The sequence below is a fragment of the Coregonus lavaretus genome, assembly GCF_964263955.1.
Source record: "Coregonus lavaretus genome assembly, chromosome: 1".
NCBI classification, from domain to species: domain Eukaryota; kingdom Metazoa; phylum Chordata; class Actinopteri; order Salmoniformes; family Salmonidae; genus Coregonus; species Coregonus lavaretus.
The window spans coordinates 34,443,440-34,467,222 of record NC_139988.1 but is presented as its reverse complement, the minus strand read 5'-3'; the positions used below and the strand labels follow the sequence as shown (position 1 = coordinate 34,467,222).

Here is a 23,783-nt window from a genome sequence, read left to right as displayed (position 1 = left end):
TGGGTGATTGTTAATTGTGAGAGTATGTAGCTCGGTGGAGCTACTCATAACATTGTGTTGCCAGGGTAGATTTTCCCCCTGTGCCTATGTATTATTGGATTCCGTTACAGTGTATTGCCAGGGATGTTTGTTTCCCCCGTGCCTGTTTCTTTGATCGCTATTGGAGTGCATGTGTGTGTCAACGAAGGAATAAACTCTGTATTCGGTGATCACCCTCCTGCACTTGACTCCTTTCACCACACTCACCACAATCAATTTTAGAATAAGGCTGTAACGTAAATATTTTTTTGAAAAAGTAAAGGGGTCTGAATACTTTCCGAATGCAATGTATGTAAATGTCATATTTCTGTATTTAATTTTCAATAAATGTGTACAAATAATCAGTCCACTGTCTGCCGGTGCCATATGTGAACAGTATGAGCTAATGTGAGCCAATATGTCTCATCTAACACACAATACACTAACAACCAACCTGCTGACAGCATGGTTGCCTTGACAACTGGACAGCCAAGGACACAGAAATCAAGATTAAGAATAAAAGTCTAACTAGAGGTGAAATATCAGCAGACATACACAACAAACCTCACCTACACAAGAGCAAACCAACGTCAACCAACAAAATGTCCCACAAAATATCTCCTTATGTAGCATACTACTTTCTGTTAAGAACACAATATTGAAATAAATTGAAGAAGTGTAGAGTGCCTTCAGAAAGTATTCATACCCCTTCACTTATTCCACATTTTGTTGTGTTACACCCTGAATTCAAAATGGATGACTTTTTTTCTTCTTCCCCCATCTAAACACAATACCCCAAAATGATGAAGTGAAAACATGTTCATAGACATTTGTGCAAAGTTATTGAAAATGAAATACAGAAATATCTCATATATCTCAATACTTTGTAGAAGCACATTTGGCGGTGATTACAGCTTTGAGTCGTCTTAGGTATGTCTGTATCAGTTTTGCACATCTGCATTTGGGGATTTTCTTCCATTCTTCCTTGCAGATTTTCTCAAGATCTGTTAAGTTAGATGGGGAGCGGCGGTGAACAAAGTCTTCAAGTTTTTCCACAGATTTTCAATGGGATTCAAATCTGGGCTTTGGCTGTGCCACTCAAGGACTTTCACATTCTTGTTCTGAAGCCATTCCAGCGTTGCTTTGGCTGTATGCTTGGGGTCATTGTCCTGTTCGAATGTAAATCTTCGCCCCGAGCCTAAGGTTGTTCTCATCAAGGATTTGCCTGTATTTGGCTCCATTCATTGTTCCCTCTATCCTTACCAGTCTCCCAGTCCCTGCCGCTGAAAAACATCCCCATAGCATGATGCTGCCACTACCATGCTTCATGGTAGTGATGGTGTTAGATGGGTGATGAGCTGTGCCTGGTTTTCTCCAGACATAGCACTTTGCATTCAGGTCAAAGTGTTAAAATGTTGTCTCATCAGACCACAGAATCTTTTGCCTTATGATCTCAGAGTTTTTCACGTGCCTTTTTGCAAACTCCAGGCGTGTTGTCATGTACTTTTTCTCAGGAGTGTCTTCCACCTGGCCACTCTCCCATAAAGCCCAGATTGGTGAAGTGCTGTAGTAGACGGTTGTCCTTCTGGCAGGTTCTCCCATCTCAGCCAAGGAACACTGTAGTTCTGTCAGAGTGGTCATTCGGTTCTTGGTCACCTCCCTGACCAAGGTCCTTCTTACCCGGTTGCACAGTTTGGTCGGATGGCCAGCTCTATGCAGAGTCTGGGCAGTTACATATTTTTTCAATTTCCCAATGATGGAAACTTTCAACACTCTAGAAAAAAATATTTACCCTTCCCAGATATATGCCTTATCACAATTCTATCTCGGAGATCTACGGACAGTTCCTTGGACTTCATGGTATAGTTTCTGCTTGGACATGCACTGTCAACTGTGGACCTTATATAGACAGGTATGTTTTTTGGCCACAGGTGGACTCCAATCAAGTTGTAGTGACATCTCAAGGATGATCAAAGGAAATTGGATGCACTTGAGCTCAATTTGAAGTGTCATAGCAAAGAGTCTGAATACTTTGTAAATAAGGTATTTCTGGGTTGTTTTCTTTTTATAAATAAAATAAAAAAAACTGTTTTCGCTTTGTCATTATGGGTTATTGTATGTAGCTTGATGAGGAAAACATTTATTTAATCCATTTTAGAATAAGGCTGTAACGTAAATATTTTTGGAAAAAGTCAAGGGGTCTGAATACTTTCCGAATGCAATGTATGTAAATGTCATATTTCTCTATTTAATTTTCAATAAATGTGTACAAAAAATCAGTCCACTGCCTGCCGGCGCCATATGTGAACAATATGAGCTAATGTGAGCCAATATGTCTGCTCTAACACACACTACACTAACAACCAACCTGCTGACAGCATGGTTGCCTTGACAACTGGACAGTCAAGGACACAGGAATGAAGATTAAGAATAAAAGTCTAACTAGAGGTGAAATATCAGCAGACGTACACAGCAAACCTCACCTACACAAGAGCAAACCATCCTCAACCAACAAAATGTCCCACAAAATATCTCCTTATGTAGCATACTACTTTCTGTTAAGAACACAATATTGAGATAAATTGAAGAAGGGTAGAGTGCCTTCAGAAAGTATTCATACCCCTTTACTTATTCCACCTTTTGTTGTGTTACACCCTGAATTCAAAATGGATGACTTTTTTTTTTCTTCACCCATCTAAACACAATACCCAAAAATGACGAAGAGAAAACATGTTTATAGAATTTTGTGCAAAATGAAATACAGAAATATCTCATATATCTCAATACTTTGTAGAAGCACCTTTGGCGGTGATTTCAGCTTTGAGTCGTCTTAGGTATGTCTGTATCAGTTTTGCACATCTGCATTTGGGGATTTTCTTCCATTCTTCCTTGCAGATTTTCTCAAGCTCTGTTAAGTTAGATGGGGAGCGGCGGTGAACAAAGTCTTCAAGTTTTTCCACAGATTTTCAATGGGATTCAAATCTGGGCTTTGGCTGTGCCACTCAAGGACTTTCACATTCTTGTTCTGAAGCAATTCCAGCGTTGCTTTGGATGTATGCTTGGGGTCATTGTCCTGTTCGAATGTAAATCTTCGCCCCGAGCCTAAGGTTGTTCTCATCAAGGATTTGCCTGTATTTGGCTCCATTCATTGTTCCCTCTATCCTTACCAGTCTCTCAGTCCCTGCCGCTGAAAAGTATCCCCATAGCTTGATGCTGCTACCACCATGCTTCATGGTAGTGATGGTGTTAGATGTGTGATGAGCTGTGCCTGGTTTTCTCCAGACATAGCACTTTGCATTCAGGCCGAAGTGTTACATTTTTGTCTCATCAGACCACAGAATCTTTTGCCTTATGATCTCAGAGTTTTTCACGTGCCTTTTTGCAAACTCCAGGTGTGTCGTCATGTGCCTTTTTCTCAGGAGTGCTCACTTTGTCATTATGGGGTATTGTGTGTAGATGGGTGAGAAAAAAAGGTATATTTAATCCATTTTGAATTCAGGCAGTAACACAACAAAATGTGGAATAGGTCAAGGGATATGAATACTTTCTGAAGGCACTGTACACCCTGGAAAGAGGCAATATGTTGTCTCTTCCCTCCTGCAGAGTGCCTTGAGTCTGGCAAGCAGGACTAGGCTATCTGTAGCCTATAATGTCCTTTAAAATGCATCAATAACCATGAAAGAGAATACATTAGTGAGAAGGATGGTTCTGTCTCTTTCCCCCCATCGACACTGAAAAAATAAAGGCTCTTAAATGGTTCTTCCTTAGCTATTAAAGTTCCTTGGAGAACTCGATAAAGAACCTTTAAGTTAAGTGTGTGGTTCTTGATGTGGCATCTACGGTTCTTCAGAATTCTAAAAGGTTCTTGAAATGTATGAAACCTGCAGATGTGTCCCTTTCATAGCACACAGCAAATTGGCCAGTGTTAACTGCTGTTTATTTTTCAGTCTAACATTTCTAGTGTTGATTCAAGAGTTAAATTAACATTGTAAATAGTTAAATTAACACTCAGTGGTGTAAAAGAGACTACACATCACTTTACAAGCCAGCATAATGTGGCTTGCAGGCCTGATGTGGCCTGTAAACTATGAGATTCAGGCCACTGTATTAGGGTAATTCTAGGCCCTCAAAAGAAGACATTATGAAATATATATTGTATTGTCTTAAATAATGTAATTTTAATGACAACATATTCACTAAGGAGCTCACTTGGTGAAGGCAACAGGACTGAAAATGAATGAATGCAACAACCATGTCTCTGTCACTAGCAAACACAGTCATGGGTGGTAATGGTAACTAAAATTCACTCGAAAGGCACCCTGGGAAATATGCAAATAAGGCTTAAAACCCTACAGCAGGGCTATTCAATTCTGGTCCTGGAGGGCGGAAACATTTCTGGTTTTGAATTTTTGTATGGTTCTTCAAAGAACCATTCCATTTATGGTTCTTCAGAGACCCTAAAATGGTTCCCCTATGACATCGCTCTCAAGAACCAACTTGCATCTTTATCTTTAAGAGTTTATAAGAAAAATGCATTCCACTCTCTCACTAAAAGCACTATTTTCATTAGATCTTGGAATTGCAGCTACCCTGAAGGCGTGTGATGTATAGAGCTCAATTGGGCCAATCCATTACCCGCTATGCTGCCACATAGGACCAAGGATTTTTGATAAGGCTGTTATCTTCTCCACAGATCCTTGTGATTTAGAGTAATGGAATGTTGAGATTGAGGCAGAAAACAGTGAGACACCACAACAGAGCCAACCAGTTCTAACAGAGAAATATAAATAAAAAATAACATTTGAAGAGTTTCATTCAAAAACGAGATATATCAATTTTCAGAAATGTTGGTAAATTGACATTAATTTAAAAAAAAACATATTGTGAAAGAGATAGAGCTATTATTTTTTTTATCTTACCATGACATGGGCTAGTGAAAAGACAGGCATAATTTTAATAGAAATATATTGCAAGATAATTTAATGTTATAGAGAAAAATAATCGTGTTTTGTGGCAAAATGCTATATATCCACATCAAACAACAGAATTACAATATAAAAAGTATCCCAACTGGGTTTTAAACAGTTACATGTAATAAAGTATCAATAGATAAATAATTATAAAAATAATCAAATTGATCAACAATATTGTGCAAATATCACATAGCCAATGTATTGTAGCCTATGCAGAGGGTGAGCAGCGTATAAAATGTGTTCTCTTTTTGGTAATTTAAGCAATTTTTGGAACAATTTTATGGGGAGTTTACAGGTTTTTTGTTAAGATAAATCAAGGGAAGCTTTTTGAGTTAGATTATATACACTTTAGGAAGGATTTAAGGACATTGAAAGTCTGTCAGAATAAATTTGCTGGTCAAGGATGGATTGATTCCTATTGTTGGAGTGACACAGCCTGCTGTTTGTTTGCAGCTGGTAGGCTATTAGACTAGGTATTTTATTTTTTATTTTTTATTTTTTTAACATTTTAGTCATTTAGCAGATGCTCTTATCCAGAGCGACTTACAGTTAAGTGAGGGCATTTTTATACTGGCCCCCTGTGGGAATCGAACCCACAACCCTGGCGTTGCAAGCGCCATGCTCTACCAACTGAGCTACAGTTGTTTCCCTTCACCTGAGTGTCGCTGGATCGCTCCTTTTCATGAGCTTGTTTAGAAATGTTCCTCTTTTGTCCAACAGGAACAGATATCACAGGCTCCAATAAACTGTCAAAATGATCCATACTCAAAAGGTCCACGACACGCAAGCGCTCAAAGCCTAACGTGATGCTAGCTAGCCAGCGCAAACAGCTGAGAGTGGCAGCTGTCAATCACCACATCCGGCTAACTAAGCCAGGGGTTAAATTAATAAAATAAGGATCTGATTACATTCCTATGTGTGGAAAAAATTGAACAGCCATAGAATGTTGCAGTGTCATGTAAAGGTATCATAATGGAGAAACCTCAATAGCCCAACTTTCTAAATACATGGCTCTGGATACAGCGCGTTTTAGTATGAAACAAGTGTTGGATATCACTTTTAGCATCAACAAAAAACACACATTTTAAAGCACATCTAAAGTCAAATGTTTTAAAAGTATGACAATTCATACACATAGAAAGGGACCAATGAGCATTCATTTTGGATGAAAAAATGCACGTGGAAAATGAGCGTATATAGCGTTTTGGAATCAAACTTTTCAAATTGATGTGATAACCTACAATCTCTTAACGACATAAACAATAACCCTACATCTCACTGCAACCCCTCACCCTCCCTCTAACAGGCACCTAGGTCTACTTAGCATTCACCTTAACATTGTCATTCATCAAACCTACACTGCTATTGCCTCACCCATTCACTCCACAACCGTACCACTTCCTCTTTCCTCTAACCCTTCCCTGACCCCCCACCAGTCTGACACTCCTGTAATCTTGCCCTCTCATAATTAGTGTGAGTTCCTCTCCTGGAAGCCTGTGTCCTCGGGACAACCACCATCTGCTCCACTAAAACGATAGCAATATCACCCCGGCTATTCATAGCTGCCACAAAATCAGCTCAGGCTAAAAACAGCAGAAAGGGACTCTGCCAAGAGGCTGGTTTTCATGGTAAAAAGCAATAACCCCATTTATAAATGATTCAATAGGGTTTGGAGGGCAGAGGGGAGATAAACAGAAGAAAATGAAATGGTGCTTTGTTTGTGTTGCCTCAGAAAATTCAATACATCCCTCTGCTCCTGAGGAAGATGTTTGCCTTACAGTGATAGCTCAGTCAAGAGACAAAAACACTCAAGAAACATAGCTAGACAAACTCATAGTGAAAAGGTATTCATTTAGCTTCATTTGTTGAGCGATGTACTAATGGCTACAGAATACAGAATGCTGCTGCACAGGTACTGACCAAGACCAGACGGAGAGCACACATTACACCGGCTTTAAGGTCTCTGCACTGGCTGCCTGTGAGTTTCTTATTGGTTTTTAAATCAATCCACGCTTGTGCACCCCAATACATGTCAGACATGCTTTTAAGTTATGTACCCAGTAGGTCCCTTAGGTCCTGTGGCACTGGCCTTTTAACTATCCAAAAGCCTAGGACCAAGAGGCATGGAGAGGCAGCCTTTAGTTACTATGCCCCCAGCCTCTGGAATAGCCCGCCAGAGAACCTGAGGGGGGCTAAAACTGTGGACATATTTAAAATAGATCTTAAAACACACCTTTTTAGCTTTGCTTTTACTTAGGGTGCTTTTTATTTGTTTAGTTTTTGTCATTCTTTTGTTTTTTATCTTATGTTTGTTGTGTAGAAAATATTTCAGCTTTTATTTTCATTGTTTTTTTCTGTGAAGCACATTGTGTTGCATTCCATGTCTGAAATGTGCTGTAAAAATAAAGCTTGATTTGATTTGATTTGATACCGCATATTTTATATGAGGAGCAGGAAATATAACTGATAAGCAATGGAAATTCTGAAAAGATGGGCATAATCTAAAACATTCATAGTCTCAGTTCATCTATAAAGAGCGCAATTCCTCCTCCGAACATTTTAAATCACTTAATGAATAATAGAACAACAAGTGTCTGACACCAGACAGTGTTGGAAGGAGTACTGTAATAAAACGGATATTATAGAGCTGTCAAATTAGACAGAGCAAAGGAAAACAGCGGATCAGTCATTCTAACAAGCCTCTCAGAAAACATTCATCTCAATAATGGAACAGACCTTGTACTGTATGTGATTACAGTATCTATAGAAAAAGCCTGGGCTGTTATGACTGGCCTGTTACAGACATTTCTAATGAATGGCTCACACCACCTGCAAAGTGGATAGGATTCCCTATTAGATGTCACACCTAAGGTATCCAGTGAATATTCTCATAGTACTGGAACATTCCTGATGGAAATACAGTCCTGTATAGCCTATTATTCTGTGCAATTTCAGCACAGCACAGCAAGATAAGCTCTCTGTCAGAGTGCTCAGGAAAGAACAGACACATTAGGATTTTCATGATCAAAGACCTGCTTAGATGGTCTGCACTGTAGTTTCCTGGGAATGTCAACGACAAGATTTGCCAAGTACAAACCAACTGGAACCCAAGCTACTCCTCAGACATTCACTTAGGTATATTCAGCTACTGGGGGGAATTCCGACCTGAGTTAAGCCTGGGTAAATGGAACATAATCCCCTTTTTATGCACTTTCTCTCTCTACACGTATTCTGACCTTGAATTTAAGCATGAGATTAGCATGCTATTCACCCACTATTCGTTTGGGCTGGAGATCAAATAAATGAAGGTGTGGCAGAGGTGTGACTACAGACATGCCATATTCTGACCTTGACTTAAATTCCTTGTGTCACTATCCTGTGACAGCTAATCACAAGGCTGATCAGACTACATGCTTGAATAGGGCTTTTGAGATCCTGTTACAGTACCTAATGAAATCCTACATACTTCAACACTATTACAAAAAGACGACTTCTGCTATCTCCATGGTTTGACCTAAGAGGCACTTAAGTTAATAAAAAGTTCAGTTTCCTCAACATCCTACAGCTTTTAACCAGTTTCCATGGTTCCTTCTCTCAACCGTGAACATGCATCGAATAAGGTGCCATCTTTCACCTGTGAATGCCTTTAGATAAGCCAGAGCTTCCATATACAGTACATCATTATCTCAGCATGGTCCTTTCTCGTGGTGTGAGAGAACTGAAGTGCACAGGATGTGGTGTTCCGCCTCAGGGTTATGGGCCTCACACACACAGCCTGGAGGAGAGCTGCCAGCAAGGCCATGTCACTAGTAGGATGGGCACTAATATGCCCCCGACAGACCACTGTCTAAAAACCATCCACGCCCTACTGTTCTTATATCTAGGGCCTAGTGGGACTCTGAGATATTCTTGACCTTGTGACCTGCCCAAGAAAAAAATTAATTAGGGCCCTGAGATTTTCCTGGGTCATGTGGTCAGGAAGAATTCCCTTCATATTATCAATATAAAACTGGGCAAACACCATGACATCACTGAGAGATACAGTGCCTTCAGAAGGTATTCATACCCCTTGACTTATTCCACATTTTGTTGTGTAACAGACTGAATTCAAAATGAATTAAATAAATGTTTTCCACCACCCATCTATACACAATATCCCATAATGAAAGTGAAAACATGTTTTTAGAAATGTTTGCAAAGTTATAGAAAATGAAATACAGAAATATCTAATTTACAAAAGTATTCACACCCCTGAGTCAATACTTTGTAGAAGCACCTTTGGCAGCCATTACAGCTGTGTGTCTTTCTGGGTAAGTCTCTAAGAGCTTTCCATACCTGGATGGTGCAACATTTGCCCGTTATTCTTTAAAAAATTATTCAAGCTCTGTCAAATTGGTTGTTGATCATTGCTAGACAACCATTTTCATGTCTTGCCATATATTTTCAAGTAGATTTAAATCAAAGCTGTAACTCTGCCACTCAGGAACATTCACTGTCTTCTTGGTAAGCATCTCCAGTTTAGATTTGGCCTTGTGTTTTAGGTTATTATCCTGCTGAAAGGTGAATTAAATAAAATCATATTTTATTTGCCACATGCGCCAAATAAAACAGGTGTAGACCTTACAGTGAAATAAATGCTTACTTACAAGCCCGTACAAAAATATGCAGTTTTAAGAAAAATAAGTGTCAAGTAAAAAAATAGATAAGTAAAAAAATATATAGTAAAAAAGTAAAGAGCAGCACTAAAATAAAATAACAGTAGGGAGGCTATATACAGGGGGTACCGGTACAGAGTCAATGTGCGGGGGCACCAGTTAGTTATGCATAGATAATAAACAGAGAGTAGCAGCAACGTAAAAGAGGGGGGGGGGGGGGGGGGATTGAAAATAGTCCGGGTAGCCATGATTAGCTGTTCAGGAGACTTGGGGGTAGAAGCTGTTAAGAAGCCTTTTGGACCTAGACTTGGCTTTGTCATGCCCTCTTCACGACTGTCTTGGTGTGTTTAGACCATGATAGTTTATTGGTGATGTGGACACCAAGGAACTTGAAGCTCTCAACCTGTTCCACTACAGCCCCGTCGATGAGAATGGGGGTGTGCTCAGTCCTCTTTTTTCCTGTAGTCCACAATCATCTCCTTTGTCTTGATCACGTTGGAGGAGAGGTTGTTATCCTGGCACCACACGGCAAGGTCTCTGACCTCCTCCCTATAGGCTGTCTCATTGTTGTCGGTGATCAGGCCTACCACTGTTGTATCATTGGCAAGCTTAATGATGGTGTTGGAGTCGTGCCTGGCCATGCAATCGTGGGTGAACAGGGAGTACAGGAGGAGACTGAGCATGCACCCCTGAGGGGCCCCCGTGTTGAGGATCAGCGTGGCAGATGTGTTGTTACCTACCCTTACCACCTGGGGGCGGCCCGTCAGGAAGTCCAGGATCCAGTTGCAGAGGGAGGTGTTTAGTCCCAGGATCCTTAGTTTAGTGATGAGATTTGAGGGCCCTATGGTGTTGAACGCTGAACTGTAGTCAATGAATAGCATTCTCACGTAGGTGTTCCTCTTGTCCAGGAGGGAAAGGGCAGTGTGGAGTGCAATAGAGATTGCATAATCTGTGGATCTGTTGGGGCAGTATGCACATTGGAGTGGGTCTAGGGTTTCTGGGATAATGGTGTTAATTAATCTCCCAATGTCTGGTGGAAAACAGAATTTACCAGGTTTTCCTTTAGGATTTTGCCTGTGCTTAACTCATTTCATATTTGTTTTAATCTTGAAACTCCCCAGTCCTTAATGATTACAAGCATACCCATAACATGATGCAGCCACCACTAAGCTTGAAAACATGGAGAGCGGTACTCAGTAATTTGTTGTAATGGATTTGCCCCAAACATAAGACTTTGTATTCAGGACAAAAAGTTAATTGCTTTTCCACATTTTTTGCTGTATTACTTTAGTGTCTTGTTGCAAATAGGATGCATGTTTTGGAATATTTTTTATTCTGTACAGGTTTCCCTCTTTTCACTCTGTAGGTTAGTATTGTGGAGTAACTACAATGTTGTTGATCCATCCTCAGTTTTCTCCTATCATAGCCATTAAACTCTGTAACTGTTTTAAAGTCATCATTGGCCTCATGGTGAAATCCCTGATCGGTTTCCTTCCTTTCCGGCAACTGAGTTAGGAAGGACGCCTGTATCTTTATAGACTGGGTGTATTGATACACCATCCAAAGTGTAATTAATAACTTCACTCAAAGGGATGCTCAAAAGGTATATTCAATGTCTGCTTTTTTTACCCATCTACCAATAGGTGCCCTTCTTTGCAAGGTATTGGAAAACCTCCCTGGTCTTTGTGGTTGGATCTGTGTTTGAAATTCACTGCTGGACTGAGGGACCTTACAGATAATTGTATGTGTGGGGAACGGAGATGAAGTAGTCATTCAAAAATTGCACACAGAGTGAGTCCACGCAAATTATTATGCAACTTTTTAAGCAAATGTTTACTCCTGAATTTATTTAGGCTTGCCATAACAAAGGGATTGAATGCTTATTGACTGAATACACTTCAGCTTTTCGTTTTTAATTAATTTGTAAAAATGTTGGAAAACATAATTGCACTTTGACATTATGGGGTATTGTGTGTAGGCCAGTGACAAGAAAAATCACTATTTAATTCATTTTAAATTCAGGCTGTAACACAACAAAATGTGGAAAAAGTCAATAGGGGTGAATACTTTCTGAAGGCACTGTAAATCATATGCAGAGACATGATCTACAGTAAACCTGCCTGAGATGGTGCATGAGCATGCATGAGATGCAAATTAAGAGTTTCATTCCAAAACGCTATATATCCATTTTCAGAAATGTTGGTAAATTAGCTTTTATTGTTATTTCACTATCTAATCATGGCAAAGGGTTGTTCAATGACAGACATGCATTTGTTTAAAATTATAATATGATGGAGATTAGCATTTTGCAAAACATTCTATGAATAAAAAATCTGAGAACAGTAATATTTTACATACATGAAGTAACCATAAGCAATAATTTCTGATGAAAAAACACAACAGTGAAAAATTGGTGGATATAACTCTTCAAATATTGAACAGGATATGATATGAATGTGTGTCTTAGTGGAGCTGTGTGTCAACAAGACAATCTATGTGTCAACAAAATACATAATCGATGTGTCATCAACGTAATCAATACGTTGTCATAATCACCCATGCATTTACATTGTGTGTTTGTGAGACAGCTGGGCCCAGCTACACAGACAAGCAATGGAATATCACCTTTTATTAAATAATTGTTTAATATACTGTAACATTACCAATCATTATCAAGTTAATTAACATTTAAAAAAAACATGCATTACCACTGAGAGAAAATTCTATGACTACACATTTTCTTTCCTTATCCACCCATCTATTTTTCAAAGGACTCCATATTCTAGAGAGGCAGAGAGATGAGCCAGTAAAGGTCAGCGGCTCATTTGAAGTCTTCAGCTCCGTGAAATCAGGAGCACTTAGAGCCCAGCCTGGTGTTAATGGAGCATCATGGGAGCAGATATCTGTCAGCTACTGCTCCAGTCATTAACACTGATTAATTTGACCAGCCAGTAAACACTGTCACATCTTAGATCACACACACACAGTCATCCCCCCACCTCCCCCCCACACACACAGAAATTACACACATACACCATCGGCAATCCGTGCCCATCTCCCGGCCTCAGCATGCTGTTTCTAATAAAGCTGATATTGTGGTGTCCCAGTCAGCCCCAGTAATGTATGCAAAGGTCATGAGGAGGAGACAGCGGGGATAAGCCAAAGCAAGTGTCCTGAAGGCTGAGGCTGACGGGGTCTTTGCATTTTCCTTACTGACCTATTCAATCAATCAGTGATACTACATAAAACAAATATAATAAATAATGTCATTGCACTAGCATAATTGAATGACGTGCTGGTGTAAGATTCCAGCTGGTTGGTAAGTTGTAAAATAGTTGTAATAGCTTGTGACTAGGCTATATAAAGATTTGACAAAAAAATACAAAAATACAAAAATTATGATTGTCACATACACCGGATAGGTGCAGTGAAATGTGTTGTTTTACAGGTTCAGCCATAGTAGTACAGCGCCCCTGGAGCAAATTAGGGTTAAGTGCCTTGCTCAAGGGCACATCGGCAGATTTTTCACCATGTCGGCTCAGGTAGTCGAACCAGCAAATCTTCGGTTACTGGCCCAACACTTTAACCACTAGGCTACCTGCCAACCTTCAAGACTGTAATGAATACTCAGGGAGAAAAAGGTGTAGATTCACGCGCAGAGCGCGGCAGGTGTTTATTACGCATTCGCAGAAGGCAGGAATCGTGGTCACAGGCAGGCAATGGTCATACACAGGTAGGCAAGCAGGCAGGTGAAACAAAACTAGGACTGAAGGCTAAAACTGGTCTCACAAACGAGCTAGGAAAAGATTAGTAGAGTCAAAACAAACAATACCTCACAAGGCACAAACAGAAATAACTGAACTAAATAAGGAGCTGATGAGACCAGGTGAGTAACTAACACAGGTGAAATCAATGAACAAAAATGAAAGACAGGGCTACGTTCAACAACACAAGGTGAACTAAGAAAACAAATACAGAACCTTGCGGATTGAGACTGGAGGATGAAGAGGACTGTATGTGACCGGTTTTAACAGAGACACATGGAAGGACGAGGAGATTTTATACTGACGGGGTAACTGGAGGCGGTACGTGACAGGGTTGATGCGATGGGTTATCTTGAAGGGACCAATGAAGCGAGGACAGAACATTTTGCAGGGGAGGCGGAGCCGGATGTCTCTGGTAGAGAGCCACACACGCTGTCCGGGGTGAAAGAGTGGCGTAGGTCGGCGGCGTAGGTCGGCAGCGTCTGTCGGCAAAGCGTTTCTGGGTATTAGAGGCTTCCTGCAGATGCCGGTCTCCCATGCCCGCTCACTATGCCGAAACCAGTCGTCGACAGCTGGGACAGTACCAGGCTCCGGCTCCCAGGAAAACATGGGGGGTTGGTAACCAAGGACACACTGAAACGGAGTAAGGCGGAGGGATGAATGGTTCAGGCGTTCCGTCTGCCCGTTGGTCTGGGGATGGTACCTGGAGGAGAGGCTGAGGGCGACCCCCAGTCGGTCACAGAAGGCTCGCCACACCCGGGAGACAAACTGGGGCCCGCGGTCAGAGACGATGTCCTCCGGAATCTCATACAGACGGAACACCTGTTGGAACATACACTCAGCCAACTCAATGGCGTTAGGTAAATGAGGAAGAGGAACCAGACTACACATTTTTGAAAAATGGTCTACTATGACAAGGATGGTGGTGTTCCCAGAGGATTCAGGAAGGTCTGTGATGAAGTCAATAGCTATGTGGGACCAGGGTCTGTGAGGGATTGGCAAAGGTTGAAACTTACCGGAAGGGAGATGACGAGGGCTTTTGGTTTGGGGGCGCAGACTGGACAGGAGAGTATGTAATCCCTGATGTCGGATGCCAGTGAGGACCACCAGAATTTACGGGCTAGAAGTTCGGTTCGTGTAATGCCCGGATGTCCTGACCCCAAAGACGTGTGACACCATTACATCAGTTGGGGTCTAACAGCTGCTGGTACGTAACTCTTCCCAGCTGGTGTCTCAGGAGGAGCCGGGTCTGAGGTTAGGGCTTCTTGTATGGCAGAGTGAACCTCCCACTGTACCGGTCCCATACTGCAAGAGGAAGGAAGAATGGGTGTAGGGTCTGAGTTACTGGTCAGAAGGTCAAACTGGCGGGAGAGAGCATCAGCTTTTACGTTTTTCTTTCCAGGGATGTAAATAACATGAAAATGGAAGCATGTGAAGAAGAGAGCCCAGCGAGTTTAACCTCTTGGCCACTCTGATATATTCCAGATTACGATGATCTGTTAGGACGAGAAAGGGATGTTGTGCGCCCTCCAACCAGTGGCTCCACTCCTCGAGGGCCAGCTCGTAATTCCTCTCAGCGGGGGATAACTTCCTGGAGAAGAAGGCACAAGGATGTGATTTTGGAGGTGTTCCCACCCGCTGAGAGAGTATGGCTCCTACTCCTACTTCGGAGGCATCCACCTCCAGGGTGAAAGGAAGGGTCGGATCAGGTTGGCGAAGGACAGGAGCTGAGGTGAAGAGACGTTACAAGGTGTTGAAAGCAGTCAATGCGGGATCAGTCCATTGAAGGGTCCGGGTCTTTTGGCTGGTAAGGGCAGTGAGGGGAGCGGCAGTAGAACTGAAGTTCTGAATGAACCGGCGATAGAAGTTGGAAAACCCAATGAAACGTTGGAGTTCCTTACCTGTGGTGGGTTTGGGCCAGTTACTGACGGCGGTGACTTTGTTCTCATCCATGCTGACCCCTCCAGGTGTCAGTACCAAATCGAGGAAGTTTACTGAGGTTACATGGAAGGTGCTCTTTTCAGTCTTCACATAAATGTTATGGTCAAGGAGCCGTTGAAGAACCCTTTGTACATACTGTATGTGTTCCTTCAGGGAGTGGGAGTAAATGAGGATGTCATCAATGTAGACGATGAAAAAGCGGTTGATCAGATCTTGGAAAACCTCATTCATAAAGGATTGGAAGACGGCGGGGGCGTTAGTAAGGCCGTAGGGCATGACCAGGTATTCATAGTGCCCTCATGCGGTGATAAAGGCCATCTTCCATTCGTCACCTTCACGTATATGGATAAGGTAATATGCACTCCGCAGGTCGAGTTTTGTATAGATGTTGGCGTGGCCCACATGTTCAAGGGTCACTGGGATCAGAGGAAGAGGGAAAAGGTTCTTGACCGTAACGTCATTCAGGGAACGGTAATCAATACATGGACGAAGACCACCGTCCTTTTTTCCAACGAAGAAGAAGCTGGACGCAGCCGGGGAAGAAGAAGGATGAATGAAACCGTTTGAGTGCTTTATCAATGTAGTTCTCCATTGCCTAATTTTCTGGGATAGATAGGGTTTATCACAGTCCTTCGGTGGGGACACTCCAGGGAGTAAGTCAATAGCACAGTCCCCTGGGCGATGTGGTGGCAGAGTGGAGGCCTTGATTTTGCTGAAGACATTGCTGTACTGGGCGTATTCAGATGGTATGGTGGGTGGCACTGCAGAGGCAGAGTCCTCAATGGTGGTGGCTCTGCAGGGTAGGCTGAGACAACTGGTGAAGCAGGTAGAAGACCAGGACAGTAGTTCACCTTGTCACTACGAGATGGCAGGGTTGTGACGACAAAGCCAGGGGTGTCCGAGGCTGAGTGGCTGTTTGGAGGATGAGAGTTCCATGAGTTGAATGGTTTCGGTGTGGAAGACTCCAATCTGGAGGGTAACGTTCTGTGTCAGGTGCGTAATGAAGCCCATGCCCAATGGCTGCCCGTCCAGGGTGTTAATCCTTAAGGGAGGGGTGACAGGTGTAAGATCAATGTTCAAGCTCTTGTACTAGCTGGTGATCGATAAAACTACCTGCTGCTCCCGAATCTATCAAGCCCTCTACGTACTTCATAACCCCCTTCACGGTTATCAATACTGGGATGGAGAATTGCTTCTGGGAGATATTTAGAAATACTGACCCACCTACCTGCATGGCAGCAGAGGGACCCTTCTCATCTCTCCGTGGGGGGCGAACTGGGCAATGGCTGAGTAGATGATATTTCCCTCCACAGTATAGGCAGAGCCCTTCTTGGATCCGCCTTTGACGTTCGATACACGGAAGAGGAGTATGACCCAACTGCATGGGCTCTGGAAGACTCGGAAGGGATGACGGAATCATGGAAAGAGAAGATTTCGGGTTCCTGGGTGGCAGAGTTCTTCGGCGGTCGGCGATGAGGTGGTCGATGGAGATGGACATACGAATGTATTGATTTAAATCCTGAAGGTCCCCTCTACAGGCCAGCTCCGCCTGAAGTTCCCTGTTGAGCCCTCTTCGGTAGACGGTAAGTAAAGCAGCCTCACTCCATCCACTCCCTGCAGCCATGGTGCGGAACTCGAGGGCATACTCGGCAGCTGAATTGCGTCCTTGTTGAAGGTCTATGAGGAGGTCCCCTATAGGACGACCGGAAGGAGAGTGATCGAATACCTCTTTGAAGAGGGTGTGGAAATGGGTCTTGGATCCGAGTTCTGTGCTGTTGGCAGTCCATATGGCGGTGGCCCAATCCAGGGCTTTGCCTGTGAGTAGAGACACAACGAAATCCACCCTGCTCTTGTCGGTGGCGAAGTTAGTGAGGTTGTGCTCAATGTATTTGCTGCATTGCATCAGAAATCCCTGACATTTCCCAGGTGAACCATCATATTTTCCAGGCATGGATATGAATGAAGGAGGGCTATGGGTTACGATACCTGGCATCGGAGGAGGAGGGATAGGCTGGCGGAGAAGATGGCAGATTACCTCCATACGCTCCTCTTGCCGGGTTACGCGCCACTGTAGCTCCACTGAATCCATTCAGTTTTTGGTGAGGTATTCTGTAATGAATACTCAGGGAGAAAAAGGTGTAGATTCATGTGCAGAGTGCGGCAGGTGTTTATTACGCCTTCGCAGAAGGCAGGAATCGTGGTCACAGGCAGGCAATGGTCATACACAGGTAGGCAAACAGGCAGGTGAAAACAAAATTAGGACTGAAGGCTAAAACTGGTTCTCACAAACGAGCTAGGAAAAGGCTTAGTAGAGTCAAAACGAACAATACCTCACAAGGCACAAACAGAAATAACTGAACTAAATAAGGAGCTGATGAGACCAGGTGAGTAACTAACACAGGTGAAATCAATGAACAAAAATGAAAGACAGGGCTACGTTCAACAACACAAAGAAACAGGGCTACGTACAAGAACACAAGGTGAACTAAGAAAACGAATACAGAACCTTACAAAGACTAGACTGTGGAGTGTGTGAACGTGACAGTAGACTGTAAAGGTCTAGTTTTAAGACTTGCTTGTCTGAGCATGAAAGTGTGGTTGTGACCCGGTTCTTCCTACTTCTGCCTGGCTGGCTGGCAGTGACAGATGTATCCGGAGCTGGGTTCTGCCCTGCAGCACTGACGGAAATGGGACAGCAGAGGGAGGACAGAGAACCAGAGCATGAGAGGAAGCAGTGGCACAGCTCGTCCGGGTCCAGGCAGGGGAAGTCAGCCAAGGGTACGGCACTGTGAAACACACCAGCCGGGGCCACAAGCACCAGTCACTTCCAGACAGAAAGACACACAAGAACTCACAACTGAACCTGTGAGTTTAGTAAGAGCTTTCTTTCTTCCCTTTTCTGATTGCCCTTTTGTATCTGCCAAGGGCATACATCTCCATACCTTGGTGCTACCTTAAGGATACAGCTGTTTAGATGGAGAGCATTCAAGAACCAGTTGACCTTAAAACCACTGTAATTATACATCATTTTGTTAACAAGGCTTCATGGGGGTTGTTAGAAGTGATTATATATTGTACTGTGCCCATCAATGTATCCAACACTGGGTGCCTTTATGTCACATCATACACAATACCACAGCATTAGGGTAAAGGTAATCTCGGTTAACCCAGAACTAAGATCTGGCGTATTTGGTCAGATATGTTTACGTAGTCTGTCCATGAGAGATTAGGATAAAGGCAACTACAATTGTGACTATTTTGTTGCAAGGGTACATGGGGAAATGGAGATCAGGTCTGAAATAGGACTGAAAGTGGCTGGGTAATTCTAAAGCCTCTCATAGAGGACACTTGAGTGTGTCCTCTTGAAAATAAGAGTCCTGAGGTAGCGGTTAACTTGAGACCACGTAGCCAATCAGAGTGTGAGGACCAGACTTCAATTCAACTTCAATTAGAATACGCAGCAGACAGACAGCAGCGCAGCCCTACGCCAAGAAATAATTACGTTGAGCCCAAATTGGAAAAAGGAAACGACCTTAAAGGCCTGCTGTGTGTGTGTGTGTGTGTGTGTGTGTGTGGATACGTGCACTGTGATATTGAGTGTGTATGTGACGTGTACATGTTCAGCCATGGAGCGGGCGCTACATGATTGGTATTCCTATAATGACTCCCTAACCATCCCTCTGCAAACACTTATCTGCCTGCATGGACACACACATATGCACATATGTGGAGACACAGGCAGGCATATAGACACCATCTGCATGCACATGCACACACATAGACAATGACACAGGGACACACATACCTGAACCTCATCACCCCTCACCCACAAGCCATCTTTTTAACAGACTGATATAGTTCACTTTCAGATGCACTCAATGCAAACTAGTCAATCAATACATCAAATCTAATTTATAATGTCCTTTTCACATCAGCAGTTGTCACAAAGTGCTATACAGATACCCAGCCTAAAACCCCACAGAGCAAGCAATGCAGATGTAGAAGCACAGGGGCTAGGAAAAAATCCCTAGAAGGCAGGAACCTAGGAAGAAACCTAGAGAGGAACCAGGCACCGAGGGGTGGCCAGTCCTCTTCTGGCTGTACCAGGTGGAGATTTAAAAGGCCATTAAGGCCAGTTTCAAGACGATGGTCCCACAGGATAATAACACTCATTTACCTGTACATGTCAATCATATAAGCTCAATGCTATCTCTTCCTCTTCATATTCATAGTTGAAAGCAATCAAAGTCAGTGGGGAGACTTCTGCCTCTGTTGAGATGATGCCAGAGGAATAACTGCACCATGCCTGTCTTCAAAAAGACAGAGTCAAACTCCAGAAACATGTGACTGCGTAAACCCTTCAGCCTTCATGGAGCTGTGGCACAAAGTAGGTCTGATTTAATGACATCTTAACTCACTCTGGGTCCTCATTCCATGATTCTAAAGAGGATGTTGATCTTGAGGATGTCTTAGAAAAGTAACACCAAGGACAACCTGAAAATGTTTCTTTACCTAACAGTAAAGAAGGTCCAGAGCGCAGAAAATCCATGTAGTAAAAGACCAGAAAAGGGCCATTGACACACCACAGGGCAAGCTCTGATAGGCCCTTGTGACAAAGCCAAGCCAGTCCAGAGTATATAATGCAATATGCTATAAGGCTACATGCTGTAATCACATTACAACTACACACTGCAATTTATTGATGCATGGCGACATTGGGTAAATGGGTAGCTCAACTTGAAGGTAGACTTATTGATGCTAGGTGCTAATTGTGTTGTTGTTTGGACAAATCTGCAATACTTGTATACCACTCACCGATTTTGAGATCAAACTTACAGTATTTTAGGCTACATAGAAATAACACGAAGTAGCATATTTAACATGGTACATGGAAATAGGCTTTCCAGCTCTTTCCGAAACATGAGAAAGGTACCAACACTTCTGTGTAGATGAAGCCGATCTGTATACTGGACGTTATAATTAATCACATCCATTGATCATGCAATGGGGTCTCCCCGAGTTCAGGTTCTGGTTGTTTCCATGGTTTTCCGGAGCACTCAATATTGTGTGACTGACATGTATGACTAGATAATGTGTGACAAGCATAAACAAGCTTTAATGAACTATTCAATAAAAGTATATCACTAAACAAATCCACTATGTCTAGATCTATATATTTCTGAAAGGGAGTAGGCCCAATTGTGTTACAAATCACATGTTTAATGGTAGTCTTTTTTTTTGTTCAGTCCTGGCTATGAAGACATGTAATAACCGTTCAACAGCAGGGAGTGTCCACTGAAAATGACTTTTTCAGAAATTATAGGCCCAACATGGATTTTATTAATTAATATGACTGGCACAATTACAGACCTAATCCATCAATACAACCACTGTGATAAAAGTGCCTGCAGTAGAATGATTCCCTGACAGAGTGGAGAGAAATAACAGTGCACTATTCAAAAGCCTTTCAACAAGGCTGGTAGCCTAACGGTTAAGAGCGTTGGGCCTGTAACCGAAAGGTCGCTATTTAGAATCCCTGAGCCAACTAGGTGAAAAATATGCCGATGTGCCCTTGAGCAAGGCACTTAACCCTGATTGCTCCTGTATGTCGCCCTAGATAAGAGCGTCTGCTAAATGACTAAATGTAAATGTAACAAAAGTAGATGGGGATGGATTGGTGTCACAATCTCACCAGCACTGTAGGCCTCAACCAGTTTGATTGTGCTCTGTGACCTGAGGAGGACTTTGCATTGACTAGCTATGAACAGTAGCTTTGCAGACAGCCTTGTAGTTTCAAGCATGACTGAGGACAACTACAGGCCAGGTCTTATCGTGTTTGTGTTTGGGTTGTTACTGTGGTTTGCTGGCACCAGCTTGGCTTGCTATCGCTGAACCACAACAAAGATCAGGAACTGAGTCACAAAGCATTCCCAAACAGCACTGTTCTCAATCGCAGCACAGTTGGCCGAGCAACCAGCTCCCCATCTGCACTGCCAGCTCATGCTCTCATAAAAATACTATATTTTCATACAGAACCAAGAACTATACATTTCACACATCCCCCAGCCTCAACCCCTCTTTAGAGTGTGCGTTTACAGGGGGCACTGCTGCCATAGTTGCAGGTATCCAAGGGAGACAAGATCTTTTAAGGGCCTTTTTGGCTCTTGAATAACTATTGACGTGAGAAACTGTGGGCCAGCGCCATGCTTTTAAATCATCATGGTTGTTGACTCAAAAAGCAAGGAGCTGTCCACTGAAATAGCTGTTTTGACATAGATAGACGTGATGAGAGATTTAAGGAAAGTCATAGTACAAATAGTACGATCTCTGTGAATAGAATTCTTGCAATGACTCTCTCGGGTTATAGGCTCTCTGGACAGGCCAGGCTGTCCATTACGTCTGCACAGTGATGGCTCACATGGCCACTGGGCAGAGCAACATTGGAGTGATGCCATGCATCAATTTACTGCTTTAATTAAGCAATTCATTGAGATCCACAGATTAAATAAAATGTGGATGTGATTTTGATGACTGGCAAAGTTGATTGGCTATGTGAACCTTAGTCACTTAGCAACCACTCCGTACTCTACCCTACACCTTAGAGACTGCTGCCCTATGTACATAGAGTAATTGAACACTTGTTACTTTCATAATGTTTACATACTGTTGATCCACTTTATATGTATATACTGTATTCTAGTCATGGATCCTCCTATATAACTACTGCTGTACACACCTTTTCTATTCATACTGTCTAAACACACCATTATATATATAGGCCTATATTTAAATTCTGGACACTGACATTGCTCATTCTGATATTTCTTAATTTCTTTCTTTTTACTTTTTGGATTATGTGTGTATTGTTTTGTATTGCTTGGTATTACTGCACTGTTGGAGCTAGAAGCATTTAGCTGTACCTGCGATAATATCTGCAAATCTGTTTATGCCACCAATACATTTTTATTTGAAATTATACATATTTGTGCGCATTTTGTGGGCATTTTATTCACATACTTGTTGGTTGTTTTGACTGTAGGTAAAGAGATACATTCCAAGTAACACTCACCTTATAATGTCATCGTTGTGGCCCAGGTAAAACTTCTGAGTGTGTTCTCTGGTATTGTAAACCACGCCGACTCCAGCCACGAAATAGACCACTTCTTTTCCAGCGGTGTAGTACAGGTTGTTTCGGCATTGATGCCCCCTGTACCCGTAGATCCATTCTAATCTCAGTTGGCAACGCGGAGCAGTCCGATCCGCCATTATATTTGACAATTTGTTTGTTTTGTAAATTATTCCACTCTAAAGTAGGCTACACGACAACACGGACCGCAGACATGCATGTGCAAAGTTTATGGAAAACTCACTGATACAACTTGAAAAATCCTAACAAATGACATTTTCCTATAGCCTAGGCTATCGATCGTAAAATTAATTCCCGCATTCTACAGCAGATGTGCACATTGCGTTTTGAAGAAACACCAGCAAGGACACGACACCATACACCTCAGATCCATTCATAATTGTTGCTTTTAAAAACTGTGTTGCCTGAGTGGTTACTATGTTAGGCTACTCTTAGAGAGTGTGAATTAATGCATTATTTTCATTTAAAAAAAAATCATTTTTCACTCTTACCATTATGTCTTACTAAAGTTAATTTACTCCACTATTTTCTATCCATTTAAAATGGGTTCCTTTTTAAATGACAACGAAAACAGAAGAACTGACCAAATAAACAAACAGCAAATGAACACAACTGCTAGAGGATTCGGCTGCTGCTGAAATATAATCCGGACACTAATCCTCAACCGTAACACCAGCCATAGTTACTACGGTTTTATACAATTCCCAAGACAATAACTAACAACTATACGTTTCAATCAAAGAAACACGTAGAAAATAGGCCGAACATGCACTCTGTCCGACTCAATCCAAGAGTCGAAAAATTGTGAGGAATTACGGATTTTCACTGCAAATCACTCCGACAGAGTGCAACCTGTCTGACAGTCACAGCTGGTTCGCCTCTGTCAGAGTGAAGACGCCCTAAAATGCAAATTATATGATAACTTCCGTGCAGGGGCAAACAATCTATGGGTTTCAAAACACAGTCGCTCACCGCACGACTCCGTGGCATCTCCCGCATCTCAAATGAATTGATGAAAGTAGGGATTCCGGGCAGCGAGCGACAGAAGCCTACTACTCATATGGGCGAATGACAGGCGATGCCTATGATAAACCAGGGTGGAAAACTGAGCAGAGGTCTAGCACTGTGTTATTCATTGCATATTAATATGAATGTAGTAACGTATTGGAGACTTTCAACATCAAGTATTTTAGCGTAATAGTTTTCAGAATAGCCCCTCTCTAGTTTCGAAGAGCTATAACCACGTCGCCCTGCGAGCCACCCCTGCCCTGCCGCCGACGTTAAG

At 42.5% G+C, this 23,783-nt stretch overlaps 1 protein-coding gene across 5 annotated transcripts in view; it reads right to left on the bottom strand.

The window, feature by feature from the left end:
- LOC311132200 (echinoderm microtubule-associated protein-like 6) overlaps positions 1–22,617 on the bottom strand; it is a gene marked incomplete at both ends in the record, with an annotated part of 93,791 nt that extends 71,174 nt beyond the window's left edge. For all 5 annotated transcript variants that reach the window (XM_084165423.1, XM_084165424.1, XM_084165422.1 and 2 more), the window contains one exon: positions 22,421–22,617. In XM_084165423.1, the coding sequence (XP_084021549.1) occupies positions 22,421–22,617 (197 nt within the window). The remainder of the gene's footprint in view (positions 1–22,420) is intronic.
- Between the last annotated feature and the right edge of the window lie 1,166 nt (positions 22,618–23,783).